This window comes from Sodiomyces alkalinus (assembly GCF_003711515.1).
Source record: "Sodiomyces alkalinus F11 unplaced genomic scaffold SODALscaffold_1, whole genome shotgun sequence".
NCBI lineage: Eukaryota > Fungi > Ascomycota > Sordariomycetes > Glomerellales > Plectosphaerellaceae > Sodiomyces > Sodiomyces alkalinus.
Genome location: NW_021167079.1, coordinates 889,969 through 916,517, shown reverse-complemented (window position 1 = coordinate 916,517; position 26,549 = coordinate 889,969). Strand labels below are relative to the sequence as shown.

Below are 26,549 nucleotides of genomic sequence, written 5' to 3'. Positions count from 1 at the left end.
AGAACAGACGAATCGAGGAAAAGCCCCGGGTCCAGCGAATCTCATCAACTCGAAGCAAGAACTCTTCTTTCTCCCATTCCTTTCCTGTCCTTAGCTACTTTTTCTGTCATTGTTTTTTCTCTCCTTTTTTAAAAAAACTTTCTTGACGGGTCTCCGCGGACTTGATTCTATCCGTACAGACCCTAAGTGTTAACGGGATAGATTGTTAGGAAGACACGGAGGGGAACGAAAGAAAAGAAAAACGAGGAAAGAAAACCAAAGAAAAAAGAAGAAGAAGAATAAAAATAAGAAAAGAAGATCTCCCAAGCCAAAGATATCCCCGGCCGACAGTTTACTGGCGGTAGGTAACCCCGTTGCTTCGGTTGCGGCGAGGGCTACGAGACGACCCCAGGGTCCTGTCTCCCTTTCCCGTCTCAGGGGCAATGTTTTTTTGGCCCTCTATTATTACTCCGTTAGTCCCGTTACCAGTTCTTTCCGGCTCGTGCCTTGGATTTTCCTCTATGGCGGGAACAACTTCCCCTTCCCCGGCTTAAGCCAGCCACTACCCTTTCCAGACCTCTCTTATCCTTTCCTGTCTTTCCCTGCCCTCTCCTCTAACTTCCCGTCCCTTCTCCCTCACTCCTCTTCCTCTCCGCCCTCTTGTCTCTGCCCTCCCCCCTCCCCCCTCTCCCCTCTAGTTCTAAGGTTTTCCCTGCCCAGTCCTTACCAATCCAACTTTCCCTAACCCTTGTTACTAGGAAAGAGTCCCCTGACTATTCTCACATCGTACCAAACCACATTCAATCACATTCCTTCTCGGCGAGGGAGTCCTATTGGGCCCTCGACTCTCCAAGCCCGACCTCCCCCAATATTATTATTTTTTATTCTTTTCCTTTTTCCCTCCCCTTCCAATGTCTCGATCTTCTTCCACTGGGGCCTCGAAGACTTCGCTCTCCGACATCCCCCGCCGTCCCGTCGAGTCTGACCCTTCTGAGGATTCCGACCCTCCCGCCGAGGTCACAATGGGGCTGAACTGCAGATGGCTTGTCAATGCTGGCCTGTTGGCCTTGCCCATCGCCATCACTCTGGCCGTCCTTTTTGGCCTCCAGGCCGGCCGCGAAGCAGTAGGGAAGCCGCCCTTGTTCGTCGACAATGGCATCAAGAGGACGCAGTATTGCCAAAAGGCCTTTGGTATACACCCGGAGTCGAGGGGACTGGAGTACACATGTGGGTTTTCTTCATTGCCCTGGAATATGAATCGAGAAGTTGGACTGACAAGAGACTCGTCACAGTGAATCCCAATCAGTGGGGATGGTCGGAGGGGGAACCTGGAGGGCTGTGCATAAATGTAAGTGGGAAGACGTGTTTTCTTTCTTTTTCTTCTTCTTTTTTCTTTTTTTTTATACCAACCCTCTTGTGTTGATCTGCTTCATCTTTTTGTGGCCACCCAAATCCAACGACTTGAAACAAAAACAGCCACATGCATCTTCAGTTCTTCCGTACCGTCGCTCATTATATCCCCCAGGTCACGTCCTTCAACAACCAAACCTACGCCACCAAATCCACGGCCCCGGAATTCTCCGTCACCTGGGAATACCCGCCCGGCCCGCTCACCCAGCCCGTCCATGCCTTCCCCAACATCAAAGTCGAGTCCACCGAGTTCCCCGTCCGGGTGCGGGATCTGGAGAGCATCAGTATCGATGTCGAGTGGACGTATGGTGTTGGCAATCGCACTGCCTCTACTACCGACGAAGATGAGCTGGCTGAGCACGAGGTCAACACCAACGTCGCCATCGACATGTTCCTCGACAGCAACAAAAAGAAGGCCAAAGACAGCACAAAGGCATCCTACGAACTCATGGTCTGGTTGGCTGCCATCGGCCCCGCTACCCATCCCATCGGTCTTAAGCAGGGTGCCATGGCTACTGAGATCATCAATGGTATCACATTGTATGTCTTTCCCCTTGATCTTTGTTTCCTTGTTTCGTGTTTTTCCTGCTTTCTGGGAGAATATATACCAACTCCGCTCTGACCATCTCAGCTCGCTCTACGTCGGACGGAACAGCCTCAAACAAAACGTCCTCACCTGGGTCGCCTCCGAAACCGTCGAGAAGTTCAACGCCGATCTCACCCCCCTCGTACAACGGGTCCTGAGCGGGACGGGGTCATACTACCCCCTGGATTCAGACTACGTAGGCTACATGGGCTTGGGGTCGGAGGCCTACCATTCCAATACCGCCGTTACCTTCCACGTTCCCCAGCTTGCCATAGACGTGCAAAGATCGTCCTGATTGCATAGCATCGGTCAGTGTCTGTTGATGTTGGCAAGTCTGGAGAACGTGTTGGTGTTTACCTTTAGCGAGATGGCAAGCTCCCTTGCCTGTATGCAAGCTCAGTTGGCTTTCGTACTGGTTTTTGTGGAGAGTATAAAAGCAAAGCAAATAGCACTCTTACGGCATGTTAGTCTAGGGTCTCGGATATCCTGTCTGGTTGATATGAGCACGCCGAGGAGGAGGGGTTGGGTCGTTGTATTGTTCAGCTTATACGCTATTCGCATCATGGGCCGTGGCGCTCGGGTCAGAACGGTTAATGGGGAGCGATGGATGGTCTTTAGGTAGCAGAGAACTGGCGGGAATCCTTGTGGCTTTTCTTCGCCTGGGAGGTTCAGGTTTGTATTGGTCCCCATGTTCAAATAAAGTTATCCGAAGGAATTGAATCCGGGTTGTTCTGTTCTGGTCTGCAAGACTGCAACGGAATACACAAGAAGTATCTGCGGCACTATGGAGCTACACCCGGAGGTCTTAAATTCATCCTATAGCACTCTTCCCCACATTCAACCGGCACTCTCCGACGTTCCGTAAATCTCCGATGTCCCACTCGGCTCCGGCTCCGGCTCCGGGCTCAAGACCAAGTCCCGGCTCCGGCCTGGGGTCGAGCCCCACCACCAACATGACAACAGGTTTAGAAAATGGATATTCTTATGGATACTTGCGCTTCGCAATGCATGACTTCAAGAAGATATCTGCCCTCCCAGAAAATTTTTGATGAACGGTGTGAGCTGCTGGCAATAGCGTGCCTGTTGGTGATTTAGTGCTTATAACTTGTAAGTTATGACGGGCCGAACATCTGATCCTAACGAATGTATGAGTATCGAACCGGTATTCCACCCGAAGCGGATTATGTACGCACATCCCAGGATCCGAAGAACAAAAAGCCAAAGCCTACGTAGATGCACCCGTCAGCACCATACGCCAGGAGACCACCACCAGCCCAATCTGGGCGTTGGGGTAGGCGGCGTCCGGTTCTCGCGGCTGACAGGGCCCGTTGTGACCGATGCAAGGCCTGCAACTAAGGGGGGTGACACAACTCTGCATTACCCGCTGATTACCAAGGTAACTAACTTAGTGGCAAACGACATATAAATGTAGGATTTGATTACGCTAGCTGCTGGCGTCTGACCGTCCCGTGAAGCTATATTCCATCTTTCCAATAGCACGCTGGCCCAGTCGGTTGGCCCGTCGAGTCTCGTCACCTTCTGCATAGCCTCGGTACAGTCTAAGCCAGTGAAAATTTGGTATATTTTGAAAATCCTTGCACATGGCTGGGTGAGGGACACGGAAGCTGCCCGCATCCCGAGGCTCACGTACGACGGTACTGACGCAAGAGGGAGATGTCCTGCATTCCTGGCCCGGCAGACAATCTACTATCTGTCTGTTTCTCGAGCATTACAATTTACACCTAGGTCGTCGGTAGCTTGAAAACATTTGTACGGGAGTCAAGACGGCGTTTACACTATCGGACGTAACGGAATTTCGTTGTAAGCAGTTTGATTGACAAAGAGTTGTTCGGTCGCTAGGTGAGAAACCAGGAGCAAGCATTGTCAGATAAAAAAGGAGGTAATGGAGAAGAAACAATTACCAGACAAACAGGTGGTAATGGAAAACATAAAGCATTGATACACTAATAAACTGAAGTCAGTGATATTGATTCGCTATTAGTACGCAACCAGGCTTCTCAGTGTAACGCTGTGATAAACTCAACTGCCACCTATATATTGGTTATTCTCGTGTTCGAACTGTAGTTGGTTTGTAGTAAGCAGGCCGAATAAGTGGTTACCTCGATTAATTTGTGTATATCTATAAGACATTTCCAAAGCATTCATATCATGAGAAGAGCTCTAGCCAGTTTCCTGAACTTCACAGCACAGTTGACAATGGGCAGAAGATGTAGAGCCTCTTATCATAGAGTCTTTTCCACGCAGCGTCGCTTAATAACTTAGAAGAGTAAATGGAAAGGTGCCATCTGGCATAAAGACCAGCGGCAGAAACCATACGTTATTCACAAGACCTGGCAATACTTTGACACGAGCCAGAGGTTTTCTCATTCCTATACCCTTTCTCCATTAAGATATCTGTTCTTCAAATCACAACGTCAGATCCCTAACTCATGACGGGTACCGGATCCCTTAGACAGAATCCAGTCTATAAGCACTTCCTAACACAGGTTCTTGAGAGAACATGATTCAACCACAACCCACACCAGACACCACAAGATCCCAAGAGATACCACACACTTCTACTCGATACTCATATCCAGCATTCTCAATACCAATACTAAGCACAAGGAAACAACAGAGCGGACAACATGTGCCGACTGGTAACACAACTTCACATCCCATGCGCAAATACGCCTTGCCTCCTCTCGGGAGAAGCCCGAAACACGGCAGTGTGTTCGCCAACAGGGGTATCAGCCCCGGCACGGCGTTCGGGTTTGGCGTCCCGTATCTATGCAAGGACTGCATCCTCGCAAAGGTCGCGGCGGAGGAGTTTGATTGGAACAGGGCGAGCGAGCCGGAAGAATGCCGCTGGATGGCCGTCTGGAGTGCGCGGGCGCAGGCCAGGAAGGATCGGGAGCTACAAGAGGCGCTGAATAGGTTGCGCACCTCGGATTTCCAAGCGGAGCAAGATTTGCGGGTGAATAGGGAACAGGGCAATTGTCGACGACACTCCGTATAGTTTGACCCTCAATTGAAGGGAGGTCACGGCAGGCAAAAATTGAAAATAAAAAGGAATACCAATACTTGTAATGTTACTTAGACCATGTTCGGGGGAAACAGTCCTCTCTATCACGTGCACGTCTTGTAATGAATCTCTCTGTCACGTAACCGTGTCGGGAAACATGAAAGAACTTGGTGAGGAACAGACGACGGGCTAAACAAATGGAGCCGACTTTCAAGATCCGTGTTGTGCAGCCAACCTGGTCCTGAGAAATCCGCAGAAGCTCTCAAATAAGCTCGCGTCATGACCTTCCCTCCAGCAGCAACGGACCGTCATACCGGCCCTCTTGATGTCCAAATCAATTTCGAATCCGAAAGCGCAGGGCCCAGACCCGTCAATCATGGCCTTCACGACACCGTCAAAAATCCCCCCTCTCTGCAACGCCACCTTCTTCCTCCTCCATGACCGACTCCACACGTTCTCCGGCGCCCGCCCGACGCCGCGCAGCTTCTGCTTATCCCAAGCCCAAGAGACGAGCTCGAGCGAGCACATCAACTCGTCGACCCGGTCCCCCATCTTCCCGACGCCCTGTTCGAGCGGGACGGTCGCGACTTCGGCGTCGAGCGGCGGCGGCAAGATCTTCTTCCACTTCTCGCCCTTCAGCCCCCTCGCCGCGCCGGCGGAGGGCCGCATGGGCGCGAAGCTCCACGCGATGGCCCACCGCCGCGTCCTGTTCCCCTGCACGAACTCGGCGACGGCGTAGTTCCCGACGCCCTTGTCGCGCAGCGCGGCGACCAGCGTCTCGAGGCTGGACTGCTTCCCCAGCATGGACGAGTACCAGCGCACCTTGTCCCGGGCCGCGAGCGATTCGTCCAGGATGCGCCGCACAAAGGCGACCTCGCCGCCCGGGGTGACCATCTCGGTGGGAGACCCCGTGCAGGCGGTGAAAGGGGGGCGGGACTTGTTCTGGGCCGAGGCGACCATGTCGGCTTCGGACTCGTAGAAGGGTGGGTTTGTCATGACGAAGTCGATGGTTGTTGCTGTCGTTACGGCGTCGAGGGGGAGGAGGGGATCCGTGGCGAGGCGGGGGAGGATCTGTATGCGGTGCTGGAAGTTGTTGCGCGCCACGTTGTTTTTGGCGTAGGTGAGACTCTCGTCGTCGATGTCTGGATAGACGGCCGAACGGGTCAGAGCCGACCTTTTGTTTTTCATTTTCATTTTTTCCCCCCTTTCCTTTCTCCAAATGGTATGCGCGGAACAAACGAACCTGTGGCGATGAAAGACCAGTCGCGCTGGGTGCAGCTAAGGAGCGGGTAGATGCAACTGGCACCGGTGCCAATGTCGAGACCCGTCAGCTTGCGGCCTGGTTCATCGTAGGATGAGCTGTCAAGCAGGTCCTTGAGCCAGAGAATATAATTGTGGCGATTGGGAACCTGATGGGGGAAATGTGTGAGCAAGAGTCAAGACTGCAGGGCGTCATCGATATAAGGGACATAAACGGGGCGTGAGGCGTGAGAGAAGCAACTTACGGGAGGACACAATCGGTCCTTGGGAAGTTCAACCTTTAGCCCAAAATGAGCATTGAGAAGCGTCTTGGTGAGCTGCATCACGGCTTCTGGTTCATTGAAGTCGAGATTCCCTCCCCGGAGTCTGGGTCACCAGTAAGATGTAAGGACTTTGATTGACAGGCATCTCATCGAGAACGAGACGAGCTTACAAGGCCTTAAACTGGGCATCTTCGCGTGCTAGCTGCCGGAAATCTGGCTCCGAGGCGTACAGCTGGCGGTAGTAGCCGTCTGCTTTGACGCCAGGCTCTGGTGGAGGTTGAGGTCGTACAGGCACTCGTGGGGGCAACGTTGGTGAGGGGGCCCCGTGGCCCCCGTGGTCCCTGTGGTGTGTCGTTGTTGATTCTTCTGACGGGCTGTTGTCGTCCGCATCCCATGGGCGTTTTTGTCCGCCCATACTTATACGGTGTGGCACTGGTTCATCTTCGTTGGTGGTGGTGGATGAAGGGCGGTTGAAACTTGAAACTGGTCAGTGGTCACTGGTGTGAGGTCACGGTTAAAACTGTGTCACGTGTGACTTTGAAGGACTCGATTCGAGTCACGTGCCTTGACACGGCAGAAGTATCATCAACGACACAGACCACAAACCACAAACCACGCAACTAGACAAGTAAGACCATGTAATGTTTCCCGTAATTGGACTATATAGACAGACGTGCACTGCATATACACCCGTTTTCCCCCGAGATAGTATCGAGTCGAAGAAAAGCGGTTCGTAACTTCGTTCATCAATCATCGCCCATGCGTGACTCGTGAGATAAGTCGTCGTGATGTATCTCTCACTCTTCCCGAGTCGATCAACGACCCAAGAGCAGAATCCTCCAGCGCCATCCATCCAGCAGTTTGATGTCCTTCTCGTCAATCTCCTGCCCGTCGTAGAGCTTGTTGGAAACAGACTTGACCCGCTTGTTGACCGTCTTGGCGACCATGAGCGACACCTCATTGGAGAAGACGTAAAGCACGGCAAACACGAAGAAGGCCATGCTCGCAAAGCCGCTGCGGCCCAAAACCGTGTCCTTGATGCGGGACAAGATCTCCCGGCTACGCGAGAACGCGTGCTCCATGTCGGTGACCGACTTGTCTTGCTCCTTCTCCTCGGGCGAGCGGCGGAAGAGGCGCTTGACGACAGGAATGACGGAAGCCCTTGGTCGGTTGTTAGCCTAGAAAACACGGCAACCGTAACTGCAGTTGTCCGTCAGGTGGAGAGAGGGGAAAAGAAGAACAGAAAAGGGAAGAAGAAATAGAGGCGCTTGGGCTGGACTCACACAAGGCCTCCAATCAGCCATTTCCTCCACCTATGCGTCTCGGCCTCCTTGATCATGTTGCGCACTTCCTTCCTCACGGCCGACAGATCCTGCGTAACACGCGCCGCTGTAACGCGAATCTGTTGGTCGAGCTCGGAGGCCTTGGCCCCGCCCTCCGCACGCTTCCTCTTCTTCTGGAGCGAGAGGTACTCTTGCAGAGCCATCTGCGCCCTGCCCCTAGCGGCGCGAATGCCCGGGGGCTCGGTGTCCACGGGCGCGGATAATCCCTGTGGGCCTTGAGGCACCATCGGCATCGGGGCGTAACCGGGTCCTGGTGGTGGCGCAAAAGTGCCCGGAGGAGGAGCAGAAGGAGGAGCGTTATGCTGGACAGGAGGAGGATACTGAGGATGGGGACCATCGCCTGGTGAGGAAGATGGGAACATGGCGGCCGGGCCGGACATCTGCTCGACGCCCGGTGTGGCATCCGGTGCAGGGCCGGTAGAAGGACCGAATGAGGGAGGACCGCCATAGACTTGGTCCGGTTGAGGATGAGGGGATGGATGGTCCCAAGGTCCGGGTCCGGGGGGGCCGCCGGGTTGAGAAAGGTCGTGAGGAGGGTACCCACTCCCGCCGGACATGTTGTAGTAAGAAGAGCTCTCGTAGGGCCCTGACGTTGGTGGGTTCATCGTTGAATGTAGGTTGAGAAGAGAAATACGCCGTCAAATGTGTGAGAGTTGGGTTGGGAACTGAGATGACGTTTACGAGTCACGGTGATGATTGACAATGGTGAACCAAAGGTACAAAACAAAAGCGCAGCTCGACTCGACACGGAACGGCACGACAACCGCACAAAAAGGCGGTGGCAGGTAAGGAGAAGCTGTTGGCGGCAAATAGTGGGGCGGATTAAGACACATCACCTCCAGGCGCCTAAAAACTGATCGAGGCACAGTGTAGTGTACTTGCCTAATAAGGTACAACGGTACAAGTAATTACGGTAGGACATGGATACATGACTCTGCTACGCCCGCAGGCTCACACGTGTAGGCAAGTCGGCTGTCGAGACTTTCCCGGCTACCTCAATAAAGAAGCTGCTAAAGAAAGGAAAGAGAGAATCAAATTAATATGCCAATCTCATAGACTCTATTTACTCTATTTATATACTTATTATATACTATATAGTTTCATTTGGCGCCACGGCCTGCTCTCTTTCTATCTTAGTATTCTCGTCGTGTCGTCGTTGCTACCTATAAGGGCAAAAACGCTTTGATATTATGGCTCTGGATGGGGCAGACAGTCGATTACTAAGCACCATGGTGCCTTAATAATGCCGCCCCAGTGCGGGCGGTACAAGGTAATTCAGTATCCGTACCCACCTTTTCTTCATCTTCTGCCACCCCCCATACAAGGACCTCGACGCCGGCATTAAAGACACCAGGTCGAAGCCCGGCACCATGTCCAACAACAACGCCAATTCCCAGCCGTCGCGGTTTACCCCGCAGAACCAGACGACGCACGAGCGCCTCGCCTCCAACACGGTCGGCCTGGTAGCGCTTTCGGACTTTCGCAAACGCCGCGCCGAGGCGCTCGAGCAACAGGAACGGGAGGCCCACGAGGCCGCCATCGTCAGCGGCGGCGGACGCTCGTCAGCCCTCGCCACGCCGGATCGATCCCAGACCGCGACGCCCAACAGCAACAGCAGCAACAACAACAACAACAACAACAACAACAACAACAACAACGCCACAACGACGACGACGACGGCGACGAAGACTACTAATACTACTACTGCGACGACAACGACGACGACGACAGACGGCTCGGGCGAAGGCGTGACGCGGCCCGCGAAGAAGAAGAAAAAGAGGGCGGCCGTGACGAGCAAGTTGTCCTTTGCGTGCGAGGACGATGATCAGGACGACGAGGAAGCGCCGGGACCTCTCGCCCGGAAACCCATGACGGGGGAGAACAAGGAGAAGACAAAAACAGGGGGTGGAGGAAACGGAGCAGTAGTAGGCAGGAGCGAGGCCGACGACTACTCCGCGGAAGAGGAGAACAAACCGCGGGTCATTGTCAACAAGTCGGTGGGCATCATCCCGAAGCCGAGGACCAAGGCGGCGTTGCGGCGCGAGGCGGCCGAGCGGGAAGCGCTCCGGCGCGAGTTCCTCGCCATCCAGGAGGCTGTCAAGAATACGGAGGTGGCCATCCCTTTCGTCTTCCACGATGGCACGGATATCCCCGGCGGCATGGTACGGGTTAAAAAGGGCGATCACGTCTGGGTGTTCCTGGACAAGAGCCGCAAGGTGGGAGCCCACCTCGGGGTGGGCGATAAGAAGAAGTGGGCGCGTATTGGTGTGGACGATCTGATGCTCGTCCGAGGCTCGGTCATCATTCCACATGTGAGTTTCTATCGGAATTTGCATTGCTGTTTTGTTTCTTCTACTCTTGCAGTTCTTCTTCTTCTTCTGTTTTCCCCACTCTCCCCCCTCTCGACATGCCTTTTTGTCTATCGCAAACCCGATTGCTCGGCTGACTTCTTCTTGCCCCGTCTATGTAGCATTACGAGTTCTATTTCTTCATCATCAACAAGACCCTCGCTCCCGGAAATCGTCGCCTCTTCGACTACTCCGCCGAGGCTCCCCCGACACCCCCCGTGCCCGTGCCCGTGCCCGTTCCCATCCCCGAGAACACCAGATCCCCCACCGTCGCGAGCGACGAAGAAGCGTCGTCGGCCGCCACACCGCCACGAGAGGGACTCACAACGGCAGCGGCCCTGAAAGCGGCGGCGGCCAAGGCGTTGCCCGACATCAAGACGCTCGAGGGTGCCGGGGACGACCCGTCCTTCACCAAGGTGGTCGACCGGCGGTGGTACGAACGCAACAAGCACATATTCCCCGCTAGCACCTGGCAGGAATTCGATCCGGAGAAGGACTACCGGTCCGAGGTGCGCAAAGATCTGGGTGGGAATACGTTCTTTTACTCGCGGTGAGGGAGTTGCAGTGGGTGGGGGGGAGGCGGGGGACGGAAAGATCAAACAACTCTGTGCTTCCCCCGGGAAAGCGAAGGAGTTTTGTTTTGGTTTGTCTCTTTTCGTTTTCGCTTCAACTTTCTGGTCTCTCCCTCTTCTGGTTTTGTTGGGTTTGGTCGTCGCGGAGAAAGAAGAATTACGGCGGTGTCCGTTGAAAAAGAAGAAGAAAAAAAGGGGGAAAAAAAAGGCATGTGCACAGACTGCGGAGATGAAACGTTCAGCATGCTTTTGAATCGGTACATTCAATAGCAGATCGATCGAAGCAGGGCAAAAAAGACGAACATACCTTTTTTTCTTCTTTTTTCTTTTTCTTTTTCTTGTTTACTTCTACTTTCCTTCAGCCGACCAAGATCTTACCCACCAGAGCGGCGGCAGCGAGGACCCACCACCCGGGCCAGAGGACGAAGAGAAATATGCCGTTGGCCATGGGGCCGAGAATGGTGAGACCAATCTCGAATTCGAGTCGCCTGCGGAGCCGCCGTGCAAACCTGGTTTTCCCAACGCTGACCAGGGCGCGGCAGCCGAGGTACACGATGTTCCTGACGACGAGGCCGAGGTTATAGGCGGCGACGTCCCTGACGACGAGGAGGACGTCCTTGGAGACGAGGATGCCCAGGACGGCTAGGGTGTAGGCCTGCATGACGAGGAGGCAGGTGGCTTGGCCGAAGACGTACTGGTAGCGGAGGATGGGGGAGAAGGCGGGCTCGATGAGGGAGATGAGGCTGGAACGTTCGGGACGGGTTGGGATGGGTTCCCGGCGTGTGGCCGGGGCGATCACGGAAGCGGATTTCATGGTCGGGGTGGTGACGATGGTTTTGGGGATGTTAGGGTTCGACCGGCGAGGAGGAGGTTGTGATGTTCGAAGGTGAAGATGTTGGCAACGTGTTCCTTTGCTGAGTCCACCTGTTGTCGAGATGAACGGGACATATCATGACATTGGCGAAGAAGAAGAGTATGCATCTTGGTTTGTCCTTTCTTTCTGTGGGGGGAAACCCGGAAAGAGGGGGCAGGGAGAGAGTGGTGGAGGGTCTACTTGAATGAGATATATACTCCCGTACATACGTTGTATGCTCTATTTACTTACGTCGTAGGAAGTCGGAAGCATGACCCCACTGGATGGAGTAGGGGGGTGCAACGGTATCCAGGGTGCAGGGATGGGTTTTCCGCATTCCGAGTTGGCCCCGTCTAAGGTATCGACTGGACGCATCGTAGTCCGTATGCTATTCGTACATGTACATAGCTATGCCAACGCTATGGGCCTTTGGGAGTTGTCAAATTGAAGCCATACAGGTGCATATTCACGGACAAAGCGGTGGGGACTAGTCCGATGACCTGCCAGACGATCAATGTCATTAATTAAATGATGATCCCACCTGAGGCCACCTGAGCTTCCCCATAGCTCTGACTAGAGACACAGGGAGGGTCGCGGTAGAATCGGGAGGAAAGATTTCGTCAGCCAAGTAATTCCGAGAAGTAGCCGAACAAGGAAGGGCCCATTACCTCATAGCCTTGTCGTTCATTATGATTACTGTTCCCGAATAAGGAATTCATGATGACTTTTCCATATTCCTTTTCAGACCAAGTTGAGTTGTGACTATAATTCTGTGTGTTGTTGTGCTGTTGTGCTGTTGTGCTTTCCTCTGTGGTAAAGAAGGTACTGTACAACGTACTGTTTGTTAGAGCCTAATGACGTTATGCGACCGAATTGGGTCGAACACAAGCGATGCCAATCGTTGGTCTAGACCCCCACACTAACATGAGGTTCAGCTTCATTCTCTTAGGTACCTATTCGCAGACACGAAGTTCTGCTGTCTTCGATACCCAATTGCCCTACTTGTATTAGGTACTCTGCATTTTTTCTTTCCTTTTTTTTTTTTTTTTTTTTTTCTCTTTGGATGGCTAGACAGACATCCAAGCCTCCTTTTTTTTGTGGTTTTCTGCACCTTTCCCCCGCCCCCAACCAAATTCTACCCCTTGCTTTCATTTTGGAACCCCTCCTTTTCTTGACAGCACTCTCTCTACACGTATTGCCAAACAAACACACTCCAGGCATGCCTATTAGATGACCAACTGGTTATGCACGTGGTTCGGCCTTATTGACTCGTTCGCTTCTTCACCAATTGCCGTAGAAACAGGGCCCTGCGGCCATTTTTCTTCCTTTACACTACAGTCGCTAATACGGTAATACCCCTAACATGTTGATTCGTGCGTGCAGAAAAGAGCAGCGATGCATGCTACTTGGCCAAGGAGGGGGTGTGGGATGCAAGGTAATACCTACGATACGGAGGAGGCGTTCGTCTCGAAGCACAACACCGCACAAGACAATCTCAGGTCCATTCGTGGAGACAGACAGTAGCAACGTGGGCCGGACGGCGGGGTGATTCGCCGGATCGAACGTCCCGGTAGCGCGTATGGATACAGGATACAACGTACTACACTACAACAAGGGACGTGCTGCGTCTGTAAGTGGGTGAAGGTTGCGATGAAGGTGGGATATAGGTCCCGTACCGTTTTCCTATTCGCCCTATCCTTGTCGCGATAGTGGGTGGTGTGTTGGCAGGGCGAAGCATGTCGGGTCGAGGGGACCATGTTGTCCCAGACTAGATGTGACTGGCTGCGCATAAATACCTTAATAAACCCGTTGACTTTGTTCGGAACGTTGGGTTGCGGGTTGGATCGTGGACGAGGCCCACGAGGCGGGGTTGGTGCGGGTTTTGAGAGCGAATGAGTGATGAGGGTATCACCACGGTCGTTTCATGGGCCGTCGGATCAATTCGTGGCGTTCGGTTCAGGCATTGGGCACTGGACCACTGGTAGCTTCATGTTGTTGACTTTTGGCTTCATCTGACCCGTATCCTAACATACAATTTCCTGGGTCCTGCACTGATTATCGGAGTTCGGCTTGGCTACCTAACGAGAGCTTAAGTGGAACACGAACTGTGAACATGGCAAGACTTGCGAAAGGGGCACCTCCGAAGGCGAGTCAAGTCGACGGAGCCATTCCGTTCAGATCCCGGCGGACGGTGGACCGGCCCCTCTCCCGGTTTACAAGCCGATTTTTGGTTCCGGATTACGGAGTTCCCTGGCTCCCGGTCCTGACGTTGTACCATGTGGCGAGTTCGACGACCGAACCAGGGTCCAGGCTCCGGGGGAAGAGAACACTGGCACACTGTTGTTGAGAACTGATAAGGGCCCTTGTTTGCAGGTGGAATACCGCGCAGCTGCCCAAAACCTACCACACCTGGACTAACCGTCGACTCGTTGATATGTATCCGTGTCTGTCAGCGGGGTCCGGAGTCCGGACATAAACACCGAAGCGGGGTTCGGAAGGTCTCATCAGTGGCATCGGCGAGAACGCCGACCTCCCTACACTAAGACTAATACGCGACTAGCACGCTAGCTGGGGGAGCGAAGTGGATATAGATGCAAGAAGCGACTGGTGGGCAAGCCTCATAGGTATTTGTCATGCCGCATGCGACATGTTGGGCGGGCAAAATCCCGCCCTCGTCAATCATCATGCTCATGATCGTCCACCCCCCTCATACTCTCACACAATCTACAAACTGAAACAACCTCCTCATCAGCATTGCCTTCTCTATCAAAACTACGAGCTAAACAAACTGTCATCACAATGGCCGCCTCACCTCTTCCCCCTCATCTAGTCATCGCACACGTCAGCACGACCACTCCATCGGCCCGGAGTCGCGTACGTACGACCAGATCTCGTTGCCTGCTTTCGCCGCTCAACGTGGTTTGCACCGTTGGACTCTTGTATGACCCAGCTGCTAAGATGAACCCCGTGTATAGTTTCTTGAGATCTTCCCTCCCTTGGCCACCCACTGCAAGGAGAGTGAGCCCGATACCCTGAGCTATTACTTCTTCAACAGCACGTCAGAGGACGACCACAGTCTCTACGGCTTCGAGGCGTAAGGAAACCCCCGCCCCCTAGACATCTAAACGTGGCGCTCTAGACAAGACTAGGCAAAGAGTCAAGACCACATGCGTCCGACCAGGTTCTCGAAACGCGCCGAGTCCTGAACTCCTGACTGACTGACCGACTTCACTTACTGACTGGCACCCTCACGCAGCTACCCCACCAAGGCGGCGCTGTTCGACGTCCACGCGACGTCAGACGTGTACAAGAACCTGGGCGCCATCGTGCAGCAGGAAAACCTCTGCGCCATCGACGTGGACCTGTTCAAGCCCGTCGGCGGCTTCATCCTGCGCGGCGGCCAAGTCGAGCGGCCGGTCGGCGTGGTCCTCATCAACAAGTTCCCGTCCGGCTCCTCCCCCGTTTCGGGCGACCGGCTCAAGGAGTATGCGCGGTACGTGGAGGGGCAGGAGAAGGAGGGCTGCCCCACGTTCGTCGTGATGGAACACGAAAAGACGGGGGATGTCTGGACGTTTGAGAGGTATACGACGCGCGAGTTTTACGAGCAGACGCACCGTGGGTCCAAGGCGTTTGCGGATCTGTTTGGGGAGGTGCAGGCTGGGTCGACGGCCAGTGAGTTTACTGAGGCCAATATTGGGTTCCTCTTAAGATAGGTTAGGTTGTTCTACGGGGGAGGGGGGTCGATTCTGGTCAGTGGGTTAGTTGACGGACAACTGCTTTGCTCACTGTAGAGTTGGGCTTGTAGATTTGCCTTGGTCCGCCCGAGTCCCTGACGCAAATAGCGAGACAGTTGAGGACTGGCAAAGTACCGTTTTCCCCGGCAAAAAAAGAAAAATCAAGCCAAGAACCACAATGGAGCATCAGGGGGTGGAAAAACTTTCACACAAGGTATCGGAGTCGGAGTCAAAGTCAGACTCGTAGTCTACGACATTAGCATCCGTCAGATCAGTCCCACGTCGCGGAGGAAAGATGGCAGGCAGCTCGATGAGTCCCCGTCCGGCAAGGTATCGCAGAGCCGCCCGCATTCTCCTTGTATTACTCCGCGGCGGATCACGACGAAGCCTCAACCTGCCCACGATAGTACGGACGGCGGCGGCGCGGTTCTCCAAGGCCATCATGTTCCAGAACCGCCGCAGGACGTCCACTTGCGCATGGTCTCGCTGCCCCCGGAAGACGCGGGCCAGTCCGACGAACATCCACTGCACGTAGTCCAGCTCGGGACGACAATGGGTCTGCACGCGGGGCAACAGCTCGAGAGCGAAGCTGGCGACGGCGAAACCTAGCTCGGGGGAGCATCCCAGGGCGCGATCCCGGTCGAGGAGGCAGCAGAGGGAGAAGAGGTGCCAGAAGATGTCGTGGACGGTGGTGGCGCTGGTGGCTGGGGTGCGGGATGTTGTTCGTCCCGCGGCGTGCTGCTGCTGCTGCTGTTGCTGATGATGGTGATGTGACAGGAGGAAGCGAAAGCGTTCGAAGAGGTGGAAGAAGCCGTGTCTGACGAGAATGTCGAGGTTTTGGAAGAGGAAGGTTGAGGCGGCGAAGAGCGATTGGATGAAAGGCTCGCCCAGGTTGATCGGAGGGGCCGCCGATCGGGGCCTGGATCCGCGCACGTCTAGGTCCGGGCTGTAGTCGGCTAGATGGTCGGCGACGCGGAATTCTCGACCGAAACGACCGCGCCTTATGCTGTTGCGGGTCCGGGGGAGGTGGGTACGCAGGTGGGAATACAGAACGGTGGAAGTGCCTCCGGTCGCTAAGTGGACGGTGACGATGGGGTCTCGGTGTCGGTCTCGGTGTCGGTCTCGGTGTCGGTCTCGGGCAGAGGCAGTAGGAGGAGGGTTCTGGGAGGGCATCGAGTAGTGAGGAGGTGCATTGGGGAAAGGGAAGGGGGTAGAGGCGTTGTAGTGTACGCCAGGAAAGGAGCCGGCACCCGATTGGCCCTGTTGGGGCGGCTGAGGCGGTGGGTAAGAATAGGTGGTGCCGGGAATGGGGAGAATGTTGTACGCAACGTAGCCCGGCGGCGGTTGCGGAATGTGGTGGTTACTGGGGTTGATTCGGGCGTTATGGTTGTTGTTCGTGAAGACGTTGAGGAGATGCGGCGGGTAAGGACCTGAGGGCGGAAGCCATGCTGGGTATGGACCGTATGGCGGGACCGGGTGGAACATAATCAGTCTCGAGATCTTATACCTGGTCTCTTATTTCTTCCCCTCTGATTTTTGCCGTTTTCACTGGACTTTATCGTGCTCTTACATCCGAGGCCGAGATTGCGATATGATGGAGAAATGAATAAGATCTTAAGTAGAGCGGATAATGAGGTAGGCAGCGGGCTCGTGGAGGAAGGTCAAGGAAGCCTGTCTATGTCTATTTCTAGTCATGGTTTCCACTTGTTTGATATTGTTTCTTTGCGAGGGCAAATAAGTAATGTATAGTACGGGAGATCCGAGGTTTGCTGGTGAGGGACAAGGTGAGGAAGAAAGGGATGAGAGTAAGAGCGAGAGAGTGACTAAGTGAGAGTCGGCCTAAAGTGAGACTGGGAGAAAGCAAAAAGCAAAGGCAAAAGCAAATCCATACTTGCTTCACCGTAGCGGTGTGAGTCAGCGCCTCTTAAGGACTGAAACACGCCTGGGTCGCTAAAGAACAGCCCTTACCCCTATGAGCCCGCCCACCAAACCTCGCTAGCTACAACCTAATTTTACCAATTTTACTAATTTTGCCACTAATTTTTGCTACCTTGCTCACCCCGCACTCCGCACTGCAGTTCGCTTTCCCAACCTTTCCCACTTACAAGGCGCATTTTCATCTCAACGCTCACATCAAGGTGGAGGCCTCTCCTTCCTCTCCCTCCTCTCCCACCCTTTCTATATGGCCAACGGTCGGCCTTCTATCTTCAGGCAGCGATAACCTGGATACCTAGTCTCCATGAACGCCACCGCTAACCACCACTGGTGCCTGCCCGTCCTCCCCCCTGCAAGCCATGGGAGAATCCCGTCTCTTTGGGTCGGTCCTTGTTCCTTGTTCTCTGCAGGTCCCCTGCGCGTCCCCTGCAAGGCTGCCAAATAAGCAAATGGGGATTTGAGGCAACTGCCAAGGGCACATATAACGAGCAGGGGAGCTCATGACATGGCGCCAAGGTATCCTGTTCAACAGGCACTGCCCACTAGTCAACCACCAAGACCCATGCCATCAGCCATCTCGAGCTTCTTGTGCACATACTTTATGAGTTGTGAGGCCAAAAGGTTATGTTATCCCGTTTGGCGTTTTTCTTTTGCTGCTGCCTGTATGAATACGAGACGGGCTAATTTAAGATGGCGCCTTTCCCTTTCTCCTCTGAGTCCTCTCCCTCGGGCCTCTTTCTTCCTTTCGTCTTCCAAGTTCCAACGCTTCTTTTCTTCTCTTCGAGTCTTCTGTCTACGCTACTTCGGACACGACACGCATATCGTCCCATCCAACACTGCGTACAACTGAATCAGCACCTCATCCCGTGACCGCAGACGCGCTACTTGTTGCTCTCACAGTCTCGCAGTCTCACTGCCAGTCGTCCACCCCCGCCCCCCGGGCCGCCCACCATGGACACCATCCACAAGCAAGAATTCAATGTCCGCGACCTTGGCACTCGCGCTGTCACCCTCTTCCCCTCCAGTGCTCAGGTCGTCCGTGAGGTCAAGAACGTCTCCCTCCACGTAAGTTGATTCCCCAGTGGCCCGCCCGCCATAGTATTTTCTACCCTCTTCACATGCATACGCTTCTTATTTTCTTGGCGCCGGGCGCCATTGTGCGCATTATGTCTCCTACTAACGACTTTCCGTCTTACAGCCCGGCACCAACGAAATCACCGTCTTCGGTCTCACCCCCACCGTCGACGAGGAATCCGTCAAGGTAGAGGGCACCGGATCTGCCGTCATCTCCGACATTGCCGTCGAACTGCTCCCCAACCGAGACATTTTTGAAGAGTGCCATCCCGAATTCGACCAGGACGAGACTGACGCCGACGATGACTCGGATACTGAACCCGACGCCTTCAGGACTGAGTTTGGCAGCAGCAGCAGCCGGGATGACAACAGTAATCCCGAGCTTCAGGCCGTGCGCGAGAACATGCAACGTTTGCGCGACCAGCAAAAGAACGCCAACGAACTCCTCCTGAGCGCCGCCTCGCGCCTCAAGATCCTCGACGCTTATACCACCCAACTCGATCGCAGGACCCCCGTCGACATGACCGACCTTATGGCCACCTATCGCGCCGAGCGCGAGAAGGTCTTCCAGGACCATATGGAGGGCACCCTCAAAGAGCGTGACTTGTCGCAACAACTGAACAGCCTCATCGCCGAGGAGAAACGCCTCGTCGCCCGTCGGGACGCCGAAGCCCGCAAGGCCGCCCGGAAGAAGCAACAGGAGGCCAAGGCCAAGCAGAAGGAACTGGACAGGAAGAACCGCCGGAAAGCGGAACACCGTCGCGAGAAGGCTCGCCTTCGCGGGGAGTGCGAGAGGTTCTGGCCGCGCTCCTGCTACGCCGTCCGCATCACCCTCGATGCCGGCAATTTCACCCCGCTGTCTTCCCGTCGCAGCTCGCTCGCCGGCGAAGCGGCCTTTGTCAAGCCCTCCCAGTCGCCATCCCAAGAGTTCGGAGTCGCCGCTTCTGCTGCTGCTGCTGCTGGCTTGGCCGATGACGAGACGAGCGCCGGCCTGCAGTGCGACCTGGTCCTCACCTACGTCACCCACTCCGCCTTTTGGTCCCCGAGCTACGACCTCCAGCTGTCGACCACCACAAACTCGGCCGCTCTGTGCTTCGACGCCCAGCTCACCAACACCACATCCGAGACGTGGTCCGGCTGCAAGGTCACCCTCTCCACCTCGCAGGCCACCTTCTCCGGTCTCAACGACGCCATCCCCACCCTTAAGCCCTGGCGAATCAAGCTCGCCCCCCGCTTCGTCCTCAACAACACCAGCACCAGCGACCTGGCCAACAGCCGCGAGGAAATCGAGCAGAAGCGGAAAGTGAATGCCGCCCAGTCCCAGGCCGCCGCCCCCTTGAAGTCCCGCCGGTCTCTTTTTGGCTGGCCCAAGAACGCTGGCGTGAAGGAGAAACAGGGAGCTCGGCCTCCTCCTCCTATCCCCACGGGCTTGGCCCCCCCTCCGCCCCCCCTTCCGAGCGGCGGTGCCCTGTTTGGTGCCTCCCGCCCTGTTCCCACCGCAACTTCCAGTCGCGCGTTTGGGGCCTCCGTCCCCTTCTCGGCCCCCCCTCCGCCCCCCGCCGCCGAAGGCTCTTCTATGAGTCGGGCCGAATTCGCCACATCCGATTTCGGTGGCAGCCGTGACGAAGACGAAAACACCATCCTCAACTTCCCCCGACCGGAGCTCGAATTCCAGGAGTCCCTCGTCGAGGAGACGGGCCTGACCACGACGTACGACCTTCCCGGCGTGAAGACCCTGGCCCCGCGCTCCACCGCCACCAAGCAGCGCATGGTCCGCCTCCAGCTCTCCAACGTCGCCTTCAGCCATACCATCGTGGCCAAGTACAAGCCCGTGGCCTACATCCAGGCCCGCCTGTGCAACAGCAGCACCATCGCCCTGCTCCGCGGTCCCGCCAGCCTGACCCTCGACGGCTCCTTCATGGGCCGCACCTCCCTCCCGCGCTGCAGCCCGGGCGAGAGCTTCACGCTCTCCCTGGGCGTGGACCCGGGCGTCAAGGTGACCTACCCCAAGCCCGAGATCCGTCGCACCAAGGCCGGCCTCTTCGGCGGCCAGGACAACGCCTTGTACACGCGCGTCGCCATCATCTCCAACACGCGCGCCGCGGGGAAGCCGGTGCAGATGAAGGTGCTGGACCAGGTGCCTGTTTCGGAGGACGACAAGGTCCGGGTCGAGGTCCTGCGGCCGAGGCCGAACGGCCTGGCGGGCGCGGGCGCGAGCACGGGCGCGGGTACCGGCGTGGTGCCGTACGGTCCGCCCGGCGACTGGGGGAAGGCCACGGCGTCGCTGAAGAAGGACGGCGAGGTGGGCTGGGACGTCACGCTGAACCCGGGCAAGACGGTCAAGCTGGAGCTCGAGTATACGATTGCCGTGCCGCCGAACGAGTGTGCCACGGAATGCTAGTTGTTGAGCTTTTTAGGTCAGGTGACGGTAGCAAGAGGGTTTGACGAGACGAGGACCTGGGGCGCAAAGAGGAAGAAGATGACAGTGGTGTTATTCGATAATGGTATGGTAACAACTCTGCCGATGGAGAGAGATGCGTGCACTACTAGATGCATGCACTAATGAAGATCAAAACGGGATAAGTATGGGATATGGGCGTGGGTTTCTCAATGTTCTCTTTGCGTTCTTTCAAACACCTGTAGATTTCCTGTACAAATACAAAGCACAACGACCCATCCGGACTTCTTCGTTGCAGGCCCAGGTGAAGGGGGGGTCGGGGCGGTTTGGTCGTCGAGGGTGTCGTCGTGGCATTTTACGAGTCCTACCCAGGGGGATTTCTCAAGCACCCGTCCTCATAAAGATATTAGACGGCAAAGTCCGTTTGCTCCTAACCTCCTCATCAACAGTCCCGTACTCCATCTCCTCTCCCACCTGCCTGAACCCGAGTCTGAGATACACGTGCCGTCCCATAGACGACGCCTCGGTGAGGCACTCGAGCCCTCCCCTCGCCCTGGCCTCCTCGACACCCCACTGCACCAGGCGCGTGGCGATGCCCCTGCGCTGGTACTCGGAATGCACGGCGCACATATCCAGCACCATGACCGCGGGCGGACTCGCAGCGGCCGCCGCCTTGTCCTTGACGACGCGAATCCGGTCGGCGTGCAGCGCCGCGTCCAGCTGGCGGCAGAGGCGCTGGTCGGCTTCGCTCCCCGGGTAGAGATCCTCGAGGTCCACGGCCTGGGCCAGGTCCTCGGCGGGCCGGTCGCCGTAGCCTTCGACGACGGAAAGCTGGACCCAAGTGGCGATGCCGACGATGATGCGCTTGGCGTCGCCGCTGCCGTCGGCGGGGACCGCGGGGTCCGGGACGGTGGCCTTGAGGAAGACGATGTTGGGCCTCCCGTTGCGGTCTTTGGTGATGGTGCGCAGGCGGGCGGCTAGGCGGGCGGCGCAGCGGGCGTGGCCTTCCGGGGTGTCCCAGCCTGGGTTCATGTGTGTCCAGATGCCATCGTTGGCTTGGGTGCCGAAGGCGTTGGAGATGCAGTTGAAGGAGTCGAGCAAGTCCTGTTCCTCGGTGGTGGGTTCGATTCGGATGTCTTGAGAGGCAGACATGGTTTGATGTCGTGTAATTTCTCGCCGATTTCGATAAGTAAGAGGTGAGACGTCTAGGTGATGTTGAAAGGTTGAATACGTTAATTATGGCGATGATCTTTTAAGCTGCCGAGTTGAACGAGATGAACATGAACACTTGGCAGGGGGGTGAAATTCCTTTCTTAACCCTTCCCCTCCTCATGCCGTTGAGTGCGCCCTTTGTAAGTCTATGGAATGGGTCTTTGAGTGATTTTCTTACTAAGAGGAAAGCCGACATTATGGCCCTTTTCGATCCAAGTGGAAATTTAGCTTGGTCCAAGTCGCATTCAGGGGTCAAGGTGGAGGTCGTCCTTTTTTTTTTTTTTTTTTTAAAAAAAAAAGGGGGGAAATGTTTTTTTTTTTCTCTTATTTTACAAGACACCAAGCGCACTTATCCAAGGATCGGTAGAACTCACTTACACGGTATGTACGTCTCTTAATGAACGGGGGTAATAACGCTGATCAGGACTTTGAGGATAATGCATCATGACATCGTGAGGCTCGCCAATATCTCGGTCAGTGAGGAGAAGAAAAAGGAAAAAAAAAAAAAAATAAGAAAAGTCTACGTGGAACAGGGACAACCGGCAATCGTGCAGATCAGAGACGAGAGATGGGAGTACGACGTCAGAGGCTAGGGTCCATCTTGGCATGAGGTGGACAACCCATCAAGAGGCATCTTGCAGTATGTATGCAGCGTGAAGTCTGTATCATGTATGCAGCTTTCCAAGAGCAAACCAAACTTGCAAGCAAACTAGGAGAGCGAGGTAGTCTTGACTCAAGTTTATCATGACAGGCAGCAAAGGTCATGGCCAAAGATGGCTACATGTAAGTAACAGATGAAGGCATCGCCGCATTCCGAACGATGACCTGGTGGCAACGGAGCTTGAGGTTTCTTGTTGCACGACCGGGAAGACGACCATCTCGTCTGCTTAATACAGATGGTTCTTCTCGGCTCCGAAGAGGAAACATTTTAGATATAGGCTGGCTACATGAAAGCCTTCCGGTCTTGACACCGGAGCCTCATACATTCGCTCTCTTCTTATTGCCAGCAGATACGGGCCCAATACCAGTTACAATGCCAGCAATGCAGTCCGTTACCTCGAATAACACTCGACCCCTGAGAAAGGAACACCTAAGACAAAGTCAACGATGCCAGAGGCCATATAAATGATGGGATGTTGGTGTATTACCTCCCCCGTTGGCTTCTGAGGAGGACAGTCAAAAAGAAGTCATTGAAGGCGAGCGTCCTCCAGTGTCGAGTTGAGAGTATTCTACGCCAAAGACACGCCCTTTCACTCGTCAAGTTGCAAGACATCCCAAGAGTATACTTCAACCGAATAAGACCCATCTGGTCGTCCGACTATATTGCTTGAAACAACATTCCCAAAGGTGGACTACATCTGATATCTATATGACCTGTGCTGGCTCTGGCTAGACACAACAGGGACGAAACATACCACCAGAGAATGTGCATCCGGTACGCCAAAGTCCGGCCCACCGCGCTCTGCGGCAACGAGCACTGGACAACCCTATCCCTCGACAAGCGCAACTTCCACGACAGCCTCTGGAACCTGCGCTTCCACACCGCCACCTCGCGGCCCTACTGCCTCGCCCACCCGGACCAGCGCGCCATCCCGCCCTACAAGATCCGCGGCACCACCGGGCCCCCGCGCGACGAGTTCTGGCTGCTCTGCCCCCTCGCCCGCCCGCGCCCCGGGTACGCCCTCTACGACGACGACGTCTCGCGCGTCTTCGACCGCCTCATCGCCACCCACGAGCCCATCTGCCCCGCTGCTGCTGCTGCCGCTGCTGCCATGGTTCGCCGTGATGAGTGGTTCTGGGACGACCCGGACGCGTTCCTCGAGTGCGAGGGGTGCGTGAGGGCCCATGCGGCCACCGAGGGGTTGGATAAGGAGGGACCCCTGGCGCATAGGCGGCGGATTAGGGAGTGGAGGAAGTATTGGGGGAGGCAGCCGCTGGATCCGCGGTGGCAGTGGTTTAGGAATTTGTTGAGGGAGTTGAGTAGGCTTTTGCTGGAGGAGGCGACGGCTGCGCGGCCGAGGTGAGGAAGAAGAAAAGGTGAAGGAAAGGGGGCGAGGGATTTGAATATGGTATGTCGCTTCTAAAGGAATACGAGTGTTAAAATAAGATGATACTCGCTCACCGCCGGTAGCCAGGGGTAACGTAAAGGCTACTGGATTCAACAAGGCGGTCCAAGGGGAACATGGAGTCGATGGAATGAATCACCACGTCCCCAATCAAGCCAAATCCAAAGTCAATGCGAATGAACGGGGGCTATCGAAGAAGATCAATGAGTAAATCAACTCATAAAGTCCATTCCGAGTGCGCGAGCTGGTCGCCTCTGAAGACTAAAGACAAAAAAGACCACAAAGTAAAAAAGAGACGTCGTCTCGAGAAAATATATACAAGAGAAGAGTAAATAAATACAGATTTGTCAAACCAGCCCGATCATGTACGGTTTTCTAAAATGTTGAGAAAAGAACAAGAAAGGTAGCATCCAGTGGCATCAAATCAAGCCCATCACAGCAGAGCAAACAGGATACCAGCAGCGGCAACGACGTACTCGACGCCCGAGCCGAGGCGCGCAGCAGCGTTAGGGACCTCGACGGGAGGCTCGCTCGTGTCGGTCGGAACCGCGGGGACGGTGGCGTCGGGCTGCTCGGGCTCGCCGGGGAAGATGGGCTCCGGCTCGGTGGGCTGCTCGGGCTCCTCGGGAACTTCAGGCTCTTCTTCTTCGGGCAACTCAGGCTCCGGCTCCGGCTCCTCGGGGAATTCGGGCAGCTCCGGCTCGGGCTCAGGCACCTCCGGGAATTCAGGGAGCTCCGACTCAACGGGGAGCTCCGGGACGGGAGAAGAAACCTCGGGGATGGGAGCGGGAACCTCGGAGACGGGGGGCTGGGGGATGACGGAGGTGACCCAGCTGCTGGTCTGGGTGTAGACGGTCTCGGTGGTGTAAACGGTGGTCTGGACGGTGGTGGTGGTGGTCTCCTCGTCTTCCACGCAGCTCTCCGAGGGCACGGGAATCACAACGACGGTGGTCTCGCTGATGATGGCGTCGGAGGGGATGACCTCGGAGGGGGTGACAGGCTCGGTGGGCGCCGGGGGGTACTCGTCGTCGTCGTCGTCGCAGTCGCAGTCGGTGGTGGTCTTCGTCTTGGTCTTGGTGATGGTCACGTCGGTGGTGAGCCCACCATCGTGAGGGGCAGAAGGCGACGGCGACGGGCCAGGCACGCCGTCGGTAGGAGGGGGCTGGGGCGAGGCATCGGTGGTGGTCGACTCGCAGTCCTCCGTGCTGGCGGGCTCAGACGGGCTGGAGGGCCCGGAGGGGGTCGGCTCCTCGCTGGCGGGGGGTTGGGGCAGGGCGTCGGAGGCGGTCGACTCGCAGTCCTCAGTGCTGGAAGGAGCGGGGACTTCCTCAGACTTGGAAGGGATAGGAGCCTCGCTGGACGGCAGAGGGGCCTCCTCGGAAGAGGAGGGAAGAGGAGCCTCGCTCGACGGGAGGGGGACCTCCTCGCTCGAAGAGGACGGAACAGGAGCAGGAACCTCGCTGGTAGGAACAACTACCTCGCTGGAAGGATAGACGGGATAGCCGCTCGAGACAGTGGACTCGCAGTCCTCGGTGGAAGACGGTGCCGGAACGTCGCTGCTGGGAGAGACTTCCTCCGAAGAGGAGGGAAGAGGAGCCTCGCTAGACGGAAGAGGGGCCTCGCTGGAGGGAAGAGGAGCCTCGCTGGAGGGAAGAGGGGCCTCGCTGGAGGGAAGAGGGGCCTCGCTGGACGGGACGGGAGCCTCGCTCGTGGGAAGAGGAAGCTCATCGCTGACGGTAGACTCGCAGTCCTCGGTGCTGGAAGGAGCGGGCGGCGCCTCGGTGCTGACGGGGACCTCGCTGGTGTGGGTGGCCCAGTAGGTGATGCAAGAGCAGGCGGAGGACACGCGGTAGACGTCCTCGTTGCAGTTACCGAAGTCGGTAGGGATGGCCTCGGGGGCGGTGGTGGTGCCGGCGAGGAACTCGGGGCAGAAGGCTTCGGCCTGGTCGATGTAGCGGTCGTCGACCAGGTTGCGGTAGCAGTTGTCGGTTTCCTAAGAGGGCTACTGTTAGACGACGGGTCAGGGTAAGGGGGTAAGGAGAGGAAGGGGGACGGGTTTCAGCATACGCAGTAGGGCCACTCGGTCGCCTGGACGGCGACGGTGAGGGCGCTCAAGCCCAATAGAACAGCACGCATTTTTGTGAAGGGGTAATTTGTTTCGTTTCTCGGTTTCTAGTTGTTCTCCTGATGGTATCAAAAAAGCGACAGGTTTAAATTCGCGAAAGAATGTGGCAAAGAAAAGAAGGGAAAAAAACGAAGGACTGACTTGCAGAGAGCGAGTGAAAACGGAGAACAACGAGAAGAGAGAGAAAGAGAGAAAAAGGGTGAAAGCCCGAGACTTGGCATTCAGGTCGCGATGAACGAGGGCCCGGCCTACTTAAGAGAGGAGGAGGCCAACCGGCATCGATGTGCACGACCGGGGGGGACGTGGTAGGGCCAAGGGCAAGGCCGAAGCCCTGACCTTGCCTTTTGGCGCAAGGACCCAGCCATA

At 55.8% G+C, this 26,549-nt stretch overlaps 14 protein-coding genes across 14 annotated transcripts; 6 read left to right on the top strand and 8 right to left on the bottom strand.

Moving 5' to 3' along the window:
* Positions 1 to 1,001: 1,001 nt before the first annotated feature.
* On the top strand, positions 1,002 to 2,270 carry SODALDRAFT_391007 (concanavalin A-like lectin/glucanase; the record flags this gene model as incomplete). Its single annotated transcript, XM_028615243.1, has 4 exons — positions 1,002 to 1,206; positions 1,272 to 1,327; positions 1,505 to 1,929; positions 2,021 to 2,270. The coding sequence occupies 4 exons, from the start codon at positions 1,002 to 1,004 to the stop codon at positions 2,268 to 2,270; spliced, it is 936 nt and encodes a 311-aa protein (XP_028469750.1).
* A 719-nt stretch (positions 2,271 to 2,989) lies between these two features.
* On the bottom strand, positions 2,990 to 3,660 carry SODALDRAFT_354066 (hypothetical protein; the record flags this gene model as incomplete). Its single annotated transcript, XM_028613682.1, has 4 exons — positions 2,990 to 3,055; positions 3,169 to 3,327; positions 3,419 to 3,534; positions 3,627 to 3,660. The coding sequence occupies 4 exons, from the start codon at positions 3,658 to 3,660 to the stop codon at positions 2,990 to 2,992; spliced, it is 375 nt and encodes a 124-aa protein (XP_028469749.1).
* A 484-nt stretch (positions 3,661 to 4,144) lies between these two features.
* Positions 4,145 to 5,123, top strand: SODALDRAFT_354065 (hypothetical protein; the record flags this gene model as incomplete). The annotated part of the gene is made up of 5 exons (XM_028613681.1): positions 4,145 to 4,205; positions 4,293 to 4,353; positions 4,522 to 4,635; positions 4,721 to 4,952; positions 5,076 to 5,123. 5 exons carry the CDS (start codon positions 4,145 to 4,147, stop codon positions 5,121 to 5,123), a joined length of 516 nt encoding a protein of 171 aa, XP_028469748.1.
* On the bottom strand, positions 5,039 to 6,983 carry SODALDRAFT_302930 (hypothetical protein). The gene is made up of 4 exons (XM_028608939.1): positions 6,694 to 6,983; positions 6,506 to 6,626; positions 6,244 to 6,409; positions 5,039 to 6,142 (listed from the first exon to the last, which is right to left on the bottom strand). The coding sequence occupies exons 1-4, from the start codon at positions 6,936 to 6,938 to the stop codon at positions 5,211 to 5,213; spliced, it is 1,464 nt and encodes a 487-aa protein (XP_028469747.1). The 5' UTR covers positions 6,939 to 6,983; the 3' UTR covers positions 5,039 to 5,210.
* A 138-nt stretch (positions 6,984 to 7,121) lies between these two features.
* Positions 7,122 to 8,571, bottom strand: SODALDRAFT_326123 (hypothetical protein). The gene is made up of 2 exons (XM_028610093.1): positions 7,807 to 8,571; positions 7,122 to 7,684 (listed from the first exon to the last, which is right to left on the bottom strand). The coding sequence occupies exons 1-2, from the start codon at positions 8,469 to 8,471 to the stop codon at positions 7,339 to 7,341; spliced, it is 1,011 nt and encodes a 336-aa protein (XP_028469746.1). The 5' UTR covers positions 8,472 to 8,571; the 3' UTR covers positions 7,122 to 7,338.
* A 486-nt stretch (positions 8,572 to 9,057) lies between these two features.
* Positions 9,058 to 11,005, top strand: SODALDRAFT_326122 (hypothetical protein). The gene is made up of 2 exons (XM_028610092.1): positions 9,058 to 10,178; positions 10,337 to 11,005. Exons 1-2 carry the CDS (start codon positions 9,237 to 9,239, stop codon positions 10,766 to 10,768), a joined length of 1,374 nt encoding a protein of 457 aa, XP_028469745.1. The 5' UTR covers positions 9,058 to 9,236; the 3' UTR covers positions 10,769 to 11,005.
* Positions 11,006 to 11,144: 139 nt separating this feature from the next.
* SODALDRAFT_318732 (hypothetical protein) lies at positions 11,145 to 12,327 on the bottom strand (the record flags this gene model as incomplete). The annotated part of the gene is made up of 5 exons (XM_028609397.1): positions 11,145 to 11,710; positions 11,892 to 12,027; positions 12,096 to 12,139; positions 12,181 to 12,212; positions 12,308 to 12,327. The coding sequence occupies 5 exons, from the start codon at positions 12,325 to 12,327 to the stop codon at positions 11,145 to 11,147; spliced, it is 798 nt and encodes a 265-aa protein (XP_028469744.1).
* A 1,004-nt stretch (positions 12,328 to 13,331) lies between these two features.
* SODALDRAFT_354060 (hypothetical protein) lies at positions 13,332 to 14,331 on the bottom strand (the record flags this gene model as incomplete). Its single annotated transcript, XM_028613680.1, has 5 exons — positions 13,332 to 13,407; positions 13,466 to 13,624; positions 13,778 to 13,968; positions 14,049 to 14,139; positions 14,192 to 14,331. The coding sequence occupies 5 exons, from the start codon at positions 14,329 to 14,331 to the stop codon at positions 13,332 to 13,334; spliced, it is 657 nt and encodes a 218-aa protein (XP_028469743.1).
* Positions 14,209 to 15,444, top strand: SODALDRAFT_374336 (hypothetical protein; the record flags this gene model as incomplete). Its single annotated transcript, XM_028614666.1, has 4 exons — positions 14,209 to 14,513; positions 14,615 to 14,733; positions 14,896 to 15,311; positions 15,431 to 15,444. The coding sequence occupies exons 1-4, from the start codon at positions 14,439 to 14,441 to the stop codon at positions 15,442 to 15,444; spliced, it is 624 nt and encodes a 207-aa protein (XP_028469742.1). The 5' UTR covers positions 14,209 to 14,438.
* Positions 15,445 to 15,813: 369 nt separating this feature from the next.
* SODALDRAFT_318730 (hypothetical protein) lies at positions 15,814 to 16,566 on the bottom strand (the record flags this gene model as incomplete). Its single annotated transcript, XM_028609396.1, has 3 exons — positions 15,814 to 15,859; positions 15,894 to 16,379; positions 16,463 to 16,566. The coding sequence occupies 3 exons, from the start codon at positions 16,564 to 16,566 to the stop codon at positions 15,814 to 15,816; spliced, it is 636 nt and encodes a 211-aa protein (XP_028469741.1).
* Positions 16,567 to 18,259: 1,693 nt separating this feature from the next.
* Positions 18,260 to 20,783, top strand: SODALDRAFT_318729 (hypothetical protein; the record flags this gene model as incomplete). Its single annotated transcript, XM_028609395.1, has 2 exons — positions 18,260 to 18,373; positions 18,507 to 20,783. 2 exons carry the CDS (start codon positions 18,260 to 18,262, stop codon positions 20,781 to 20,783), a joined length of 2,391 nt encoding a protein of 796 aa, XP_028469740.1.
* A 191-nt stretch (positions 20,784 to 20,974) lies between these two features.
* SODALDRAFT_326117 (hypothetical protein) lies at positions 20,975 to 22,073 on the bottom strand. Its single transcript, XM_028610091.1, has one exon. It carries the CDS (start codon positions 21,930 to 21,932, stop codon positions 21,162 to 21,164), a length of 771 nt encoding a protein of 256 aa, XP_028469739.1. The 5' UTR covers positions 21,933 to 22,073; the 3' UTR covers positions 20,975 to 21,161.
* A 116-nt stretch (positions 22,074 to 22,189) lies between these two features.
* Positions 22,190 to 24,269, top strand: SODALDRAFT_354055 (hypothetical protein; the record flags this gene model as incomplete). Its single annotated transcript, XM_028613679.1, has 9 exons — positions 22,190 to 22,249; positions 22,450 to 22,469; positions 22,547 to 22,645; positions 22,744 to 22,775; positions 22,839 to 22,873; positions 23,003 to 23,039; positions 23,088 to 23,202; positions 23,386 to 24,012; positions 24,128 to 24,269. 9 exons carry the CDS (start codon positions 22,190 to 22,192, stop codon positions 24,267 to 24,269), a joined length of 1,167 nt encoding a protein of 388 aa, XP_028469738.1.
* Positions 24,254 to 26,466, bottom strand: SODALDRAFT_3751 (hypothetical protein). Its single transcript, XM_028614731.1, has 3 exons — positions 26,126 to 26,466; positions 25,515 to 26,051; positions 24,254 to 25,409 (listed from the first exon to the last, which is right to left on the bottom strand). Exons 1-3 carry the CDS (start codon positions 26,192 to 26,194, stop codon positions 24,492 to 24,494), a joined length of 1,524 nt encoding a protein of 507 aa, XP_028469737.1. The 5' UTR covers positions 26,195 to 26,466; the 3' UTR covers positions 24,254 to 24,491.
* Positions 26,467 to 26,549: the final 83 nt, after the last annotated feature.